Genomic DNA, 8,020 nt, shown 5'->3' on the forward strand with positions numbered 1-8,020 from the left:
AAATAGCTTCTGCTTCTGACCACTATATTCCTTTTTGATGTGCAAGTTACTGTATGCCTGCGCTTCATGGATGATATTCCACTGTCAGGCATACCAGACTCGCTGAATATTGAAACTTTCAGGAAGAATTAACGTTAGCAATATACAAGCTCGCAACGGAATACAGACGCCGATACAGAGTTTCGCCGATAATATTCCAAGGCCCCACACTAGGGGGAGCGCCTTGTGTGGCCTGACATCACAAATGCTGGTGCGGATCGGATCTCGTCCGAAGTTAGTCACAGAGATGGAATACCACTTCATATAATTTGGCCTGAACCGACGCAAAAGTTCGTGAATGACCAAAGTCTTGCTTGAACTGGAGCTCAATTTCTCTTGACAGGGGGGAAAGAAGCAAGCTATAATGGCAATATTATTGGTTGAGAAACGGACGGGGGAGAAGAGAAGCTTCGACCCTCCCACCATCCGTGGTCACATGACCCGGTCGGTCTTGTGATCTCAACAATTTCTTTTTTCGAAAGATGTGCCGGCCATTCAAACTCGGTTGAGTCGGTGGCCTCGAAAAACTCATATGCCGATACACTTTCACAGTCAAAATACGATGGTTGACTAACAGAGTACTGGTTTTCCTATTTCCCAAGATGTTGCGGCTATTAGTCAGATGATTTCTCATTGGTCAATGTTTACTTGCCTTCCAAGTACCAGTCAGGCAAACCAATATGACTTGAACTTCTTACCTGCCTTTTCTTTTGATCGTTTCATGGCATTGGCGTGCGAAGCGCGCGTCACCAGTTGGTGCTTGGTTGGGTTCCTGGTCACGTTCCTTCCTTCTCGTGTTCGGTTGTCTCTGTTCGTCTCTTTGCTCTCTTGTCCTACTAAATGACTGTGATAATCGAAAATCAGTTTTAACGACAATCTATGACTGTAGATTGGCATGTTATTATTAGTAAAATGTAATTATTGTTTTGCTGACCTTGGCTTTGCCCTATCGTTAAATTATGGCGATGTTTATTCCCCTGACTCTCCAACTATTATGGTGAAGTGGTGAAGTACTACGACGCAATATGGGCGCAATATAGGCGCAAATGAGGTAACTAGTGTCGCGGTGGTTAGCAAGTCTCTCTCGAGACCGGGTGAACTATTCCGATCAGGCTGCTCATCCTACCGCCTTCATGCCGAAGGGCAAAGGCTGGTAGACAGAGGAGGAGATGGGCGATTACTAGCAAATGCACGGACTTCTGGCTTGATGCTAGCTGGTCATACGTGCACCGTCATCTGCGAAGATGACCAGTGCGTGTGCGGAGCGCAAGAAACAGTGGCCCACGTATTGATGGATTGCCCGAGACTAAAGCAGCTTTGTACGAGATCTTACCTAGTCGGAAGTCTCCGACATTATAAATATCTCCCATTAATATTCTCCAATTCAAGTCTCCTGTGGCACATGATCAGAATAATCTGTGTGCGCGACATTGTCCATCCATATTTGGCATGCTTGTTGACGATAGTCGTCTGTCTCGACATGCAAATTGAGGTCCTCGTCAGTAGCATCAAAAACAAAATTCGATGTTGACATATTATACTCCCTCCACTGAAGTGATAAATTCCTATCTACTAAAAACCATTAGTCCGACCAGTCTCTCTCGTCAATTTTTGTATCTATACATACCTCTCAACTCATTCGGATCTTTCCTCGACACAAATGCAATCCACCGTCGATTCATTTCCTTTGACAAAGCAATATGTCCTGAAACATTTTTCGCCGGTGGATAGAACTGAATCGGCGTGCTTATGCCCCCCGGCAATCCCATCTCATATGCCAACTCAGCCCCATGGTTCGCAAATCCAGGCCCTAGACCGTAGAAATACTGTATCGGGATCCCAGTCGTGGCTGCTTTGAAGTGGAAGCTATACGTCGGCAGACCGAGTCTAGACCATAGTTGGGCCATATACCGTCGGGGCGCATGCGAGACGTAATCGCCCAGCATAGCGGCGGAGCGGCGATATTGAGAGCCGCAGGGGAGACTGACGGCATTCATTGCCTGGCACCAGGCGAAGTCTGGAGAGAGGGAGTAGGGTGGGGCTTCTCTTTTTCCGTCCTCTGGGTAGAGATCCAGCAATTGCTTGATGACAGAATGTTGTAAGCGAGGGAAGCTGGTCTCGAGTAAGACCGTAGTTTCATTCGTTCTGTTGGGAAAGTATCCCGACGCCGTCACTTTTATCAAACCCTCGTCCGAATTACTGCCTAAGAGAAGAGGCACACGGACACAATTTCCGTCCCGAATCTCCCAAGCAGGAGGTCTCTGCAGAAAGTCACCATCTATCACCGGACCCCACTCCACTCCGATGCTCCCCTCAATGGGATAGAGATTATATAACGAGGTTCCACGAAGACACTCAAGCTTATCCTCTGCCATCGTGCAATTTGCCATCCCAACTAGCTTATCAAATCCAGCCTGCATCTCGTCTGTTTTCGGCAACGCAGCCCCCGTAACGAACCCACTGACTGCAATGGCACCCCTGAACAGCTCCCCACCACCGCGGCCTCCATAGGCAACGAGCTGTTGTGCAACGCTGACTCCGCCCGCAGACTCGCCCAGATTGTCACTCGTGACGGGTCACCGCCGAATGCGACGATGTTCTCTTGGATCCACGCCAGAGCCAATCGCTGGTCTTTGAATCCCAGATTCGTCACCCCGGCGTTTTGCGCTTCGCGTCCGCCTGGAAAGCCGAGGAAGGATAGACGGTAGTTTACACTCACGGCGAGGAGGGGCTGTTCCTCCTGTACAGATCGTTGCACAATATAGGACAGATTCCACATTGGGTCTGCGGAAGAGCCCTGATGCAGGCCCCCGCCGTATATCCAAAATAGTACAGGGAGAAGAGTGGTGTTACTTTATACTTTTGCTGGGGCGGGTCGGATGATATTCAGATTCAGGCAATCCTCGCTTTGAGTCAGGCCCAGGAGTTCGTTGGAGCCGAAGCCGTAGCAGGTGTTTCCGTAGCGGGAGGCGTCAAATGGGGCGTCTTGATCGTAGGTGGTATTGATGGGCTTGGGATTGTCTAGCCGCGGGGCTCGGGCGTAGGGGATTCCCAGGAAGAGGTCTTGCTGGAAGGAGGGGAGGTAGACGCCGCGGATAGTACCGTTGCGCGTGATAGCTGTGGGAGATGGATGATGCATGCCGTGAGTTAGGGCAACATATGTGAGCATGAATAAACATTTCAAGTGCATTATCGTTCAAGAAAATATTAGGAATAGATGTCTTGTCACTGGGATGGAAGACATCCTCGGCTTTTGTATATATGGTATCCCTTCCATAGCTAACCTCAATTCATTAAAATATGTAAGGGAATTGTTTACCTTTTGTCAAGTATCATCAAGTATGTGAACTAAGCCATAATGATATATAGCCCCGTAAACCCCCTTACTGAAAATTTGTACAAGTGGCGAGACATTTCATATGATATTAAATTAGTACTCAACTCTTCCATTCAGGGCGTTATTCCAACTCCTCAATCTCTAATCTATTTCATTTTAGCAATCTACTACACATATTACACTCATCTACCATCGCATCTTCCACAATATTCTCGTGTTCTCGAATCTCGCTATATTTACAGATGTGGAATGTAACAACCCTAGTCATACGTTGATCTGGATAAAGGTGAACGACAGGTCTATATTTCAACAAGGTAACAAAACTGCAGAAGGAAAAGAGCTAGAGCTGCTGGGGCAGCTGTTTAAGTACATAGTGTTCGCAACATTGTTTGACCCTCCTCTTTGATCCTGTGTCACGTGATGCACTTTGTTTGATCCTCAGATACTGAATGGATCGCATGGTTGTTATTACGTGAGCTAGCTAGCTAACTTAACTTTAACTATATCCGGACCTAATCATGTAATTAGAAATTGCCCAATAAATAGTTAGCAGGAAATAGGGGTAATGAAATACAGAGTCATTGATATCTCCAATTGGCCGGATAGAGTATAGATCGTGACAAAGACAGCTACCTACCTCTATCGAGGTACGATAAAAGAGGGAAACCTTCGGTCACCAAACGGATGCTTACCGACCTAGATGCCCAGCTTGATGCAGAAGACGCCTCTGGACAGCCCTCTTTTTTAATTCTGCGCCCAACTGCCAAGATGCTAGCCCGGAAATTGAGTGCCGTTCAGTGGACCGCAGTAGTCTATCCGCTATTTTAAGACTAGCAAAATCCAAATTGAGTAAATCATTAGCCCTGTTTTCTCCGAGGGGTGCGAATCGTACGTGGATACCGTACTCCAATTTCTTCAAACCAGAGGAATTAGATCTCACAATCATTAATTGCATCGTATCTAGGTTTGATACGCACTGACAAGAAGTGTTCTGTATGGATAATGAGGGAAAATAAGAGGTCTTACTTGTGAGTGGAACGGAGACTATCTTTCGCAGATTGTCGTAGTCTCACTCCGATCTCCTTCTCAATGAATTGAGCAGGATACGCTAGACATTGGGCAGGAAACCCAACTCAGTCCACATGCCAAGCTTGACTAGGTAGAAAAATGCATAGACTGTAGTAGATGCGTTGAGTATGAGAAGCTGATAGCAGACCGGGTTCCAGTACAAGTTCACCGAACGAAAATTTGATTTTAATGTCTTGTGGCACCATGTGTGGGGAGGTATGAAGAACTCAATGATATCTAAAGCAGGAAAATTGAAGAGCCAAGAACGTTTATGATAGCTATGTAGTATTTGACTTCGTTTTCATTGCCCTTTCACTTCCTCCACATGCTCTGTATATTGATATGGGTAGAAGGCACAGCTACAGCGGCGAAAGGCAGAATAAAGGAAATTTACGACAGCTTGATAGATTCTATCATCAAGGGTCAAAGAGCCTCCAAATAGTCACCCAACTACTTCTCTTCGCGGCGCCATACGCTCCAATTTTTTAAAGTAAGTTTCCTTGAATTGCCACACTCGGAGATGATCCTATCCGCCATCGCAGATTACGTCATTAGCTAGACGGCGGCGGAGGGTTTCTCCGAAGCGTCGGCGTGGGAATCCACGCCTCGTCGACAAATTCCCCAGAGCATATACAATCCGTACATTCATTCCTGCTCCGGAGTTACCACCTTGATTCTTTCGATGGCTGAAAGTTTCGAGGTTTCCTGCCCGCCTCCGTTGGTCACAGTCATGACTCATGACCGAGACACATGACGAGCGGGCTAGCCCTGATGGCGTTGGGTCTCCCGGAGACCCTCAGCATTAATTTTCTCGGTGTGAGAGCAAGCAGACGTGCCGTTTTCACAAGAAGAAGGTCCTGGAAACCTGTCAGGCATGTACGCTCCGAAATAATACCTAATTTGCGGCCGTCACTTTCCTTGCGCTTCTTGCAAGCGGCAGAAATGCCTCAAAACTGCGCACCTCCACACGCCTTGAACCCTCTACACATCCTGCTACCTTTATGTCGGCAGCCTCGAGGCTTGGTCAGATTCTACCCAAAAATCTCCACAATCAGGTAACCACGTAGGTACCATGGGGCATGATCGCAGTGGGTTTGTATTCCACCCATGTCAAGCCATTCTTGATACTCTTGGTACTACAAATCAAACAAATCGGCAGGATAATACACATAGTGAATTGGCCGTCCTTCTGCAGCGTCCAATGGATCAGATGTGTCATTCGGGATCCCGTCCTGATGACCCCTTTACCAACCCTAATTTCTACTTCCGTTGTCTGTCTGCCCATCGGAAGATTCTGGCAATATTATCACCTTCACATTTAAGCCCATGATTTTGTTACGGAGTACTTCACCCGGCCAGCAACATTATTCCACATGCTCGGTACACCGACATTTCAAAGACAGCAGTACACTGCTTTTAGGCCAAATCAAGGCGCGGCCGATCTCTCTTGGATCGCCCTCGTATTTGCGATCTGTTCGGGAACTATCAACCCTGTCGATAGTGATGAGACCAGCTCTTTCGATATCTGGTTCAATGCTCCTGGTTTTCGGGGTTTGTCCTCGGTTGCTTATGGCCTACGAACGTTCATCATTATCTGTCATTTGAAGGATGAAATCTTTATGCGCCATGATCTCAGCATACGGGAGACTCTCTTGCTTCTAACCCACACCATCAGCAATCACGAAAGGGTCGAATGCGTTTGGAAATTGCTTGGTATACCACTTGACTCTGGCCGCGATTCTAGCATGCTTCTCCTCATTTGGCTCAATGAATATTGGGATTGTATTGAAATGTAATATCGAGTATGAAACTCAACAATTCAATTGCATCGAGGTATAGCGACGCCGTCGGTGCTGGGCTGGTATTTTGCTGCTTCATACATATCAGGCAACCTTTTTGTCAAGGAATTTGAAATGTCACCACTGCTGAATATTGATGCCATTATGCCAGCAGATGCCAACGCCAGCGACAGCGACATTCGAGCTCACACCAGTTTCTGACTCTCCAGTCAGCCCACGCATACGTCTTTCTTGCGATTCAAAATCCAGATATTCCAACCTTCCTCCAGAAATTACCGTGACCCATCAAGCTCCTCAAGGTACTGTATGATGAGGCTGTCTGGAGTGTATTTGATAGCGAAGTGGCAGTGCACAGCGGAAGTGAGACACTATCTTCTCTCCTTGACGGGCCACCACGGTTGTAGGATTTTTCTAGTCATATTCACGGGTGCATCCCGCTGCTGTACGCGCACCAATTTCACCTCTTATTACGTGGCCTAATTTGCAAGCCTCGCAATCCATGATTTAGATCGACGTTCAGCCCAAAGCGCATGATATCTGGTACTGCATCACTACTTTCCTCGTTTACGGAACTATGGGTTGCTATCATCTGGCTTAACAAGCTTTTATTGATGATCTCACACTGTCAAGAGGAGCAAGAAGAGTGTTGTTTGGCCATAACGGTCACCTGTCGCTGCGGTGATAGACCATAGCGTCAGATAGAATCGTTCGCGCTCCCCTGTAGGGAGGCAATGTGTCTGTATTGTGTATTATACTGGATTTTATGTACAGAAGGAAGGCGGGAGGGACAAAGTTGAAACCTGACCGCGTGACAGATGATGAGCTACCTGCAGAGGCAAGCAACTAAATCTCGTGAGGCAGTTGTAGGAGGAAGAGGCCCTCCGTAATGTCGGTGTAGTCATCACGTGAGGCTACAGGCATTGTGACGCAAACCCAGAATATTACTTCCTTTACGCGATTCGTAGGGCTATCGCTCTTGTTTCATGTTCATTCTGATTCCCCTGTGACACAGTTCAAAAAGCTGCAAACCTAGAGTCATATCTACTCCAAGGCTTATCCTATCTTCAGTCAAATCCAACCATTGTTATTGTTTCATTTTGGATACTCATGAGCTGTGCAACCTATTGAATGTCGTTCTTTATATGGGGGATTCTTCTCAGTCGAGCGAACTCAGACATCTTATCTCGAGGACGTTGGATCTGGAGCCATGTTTGATCAACGAATCGATGATGGACAATAAATGAACCCAGATTCCATCAATTGGGTGGGTCGAGGAAGCCGCTACCTCGCCATTTATTCGTCAACTTAAAAATATTACTGAATCTTTGGGATCAGATGTTGAACTTCGATCTTTTGTTTTTAATCATCGTGTTTCATGATTCGCATTAACCATTTGAGGGTATCTCATCGGCTCGTGCGCGGCTTACTGCCGCAGAAATTCAGAACTGGTTCGACGGCCTAGAACCAGTGATTCGGCAGATAAAACACTACAATATGTATAATTTCGATGAGACTGGCTTTATGCTGAGAATCTGACTCGAGTGTCTCGTGGAGTTAGGAATGGTGGCTGACTGTCGAGGACATTACGATCATTCGTCCTTCGTGCTTTGTTCGGAGGTTCTATTTGTTATTCTTACTAGAATTTAAAATTCATCGTTAGTGCTCTGAATGAAATGCTGGTCTGGTTGTCTACGAGACTGTATGGCGCAATACCTGCAAGCGTTTCACTACTCTGCATCCCAGGTCCATTTCCTTGTTTCTTCTGTGTGTTCAAATC

At 46.7% G+C, this 8,020-nt stretch overlaps 1 protein-coding gene across 1 annotated transcript; it reads right to left on the minus strand.

Moving 5' to 3' along the window:
* Positions 1–1,423: 1,423 nt before the first annotated feature.
* PENARI_c052G05946 (uncharacterized protein) lies at positions 1,424–3,208 on the minus strand (the record flags this gene model as incomplete). The annotated part of the gene is made up of 4 exons (XM_022637419.1): positions 1,424–1,608; positions 1,667–2,558; positions 2,606–2,836; positions 2,900–3,208. 4 exons carry the CDS (start codon positions 3,206–3,208, stop codon positions 1,424–1,426), a joined length of 1,617 nt encoding a protein of 538 aa, XP_022482728.1.
* Positions 3,209–8,020: the final 4,812 nt, after the last annotated feature.

The sequence above is a fragment of the Penicillium arizonense genome (assembly GCF_001773325.1).
Source record: "Penicillium arizonense strain CBS 141311 chromosome Unknown PENARI_contig052, whole genome shotgun sequence".
In the NCBI taxonomy this organism is placed as follows: Eukaryota; Fungi; Ascomycota; class Eurotiomycetes; order Eurotiales; family Aspergillaceae; genus Penicillium; species Penicillium arizonense.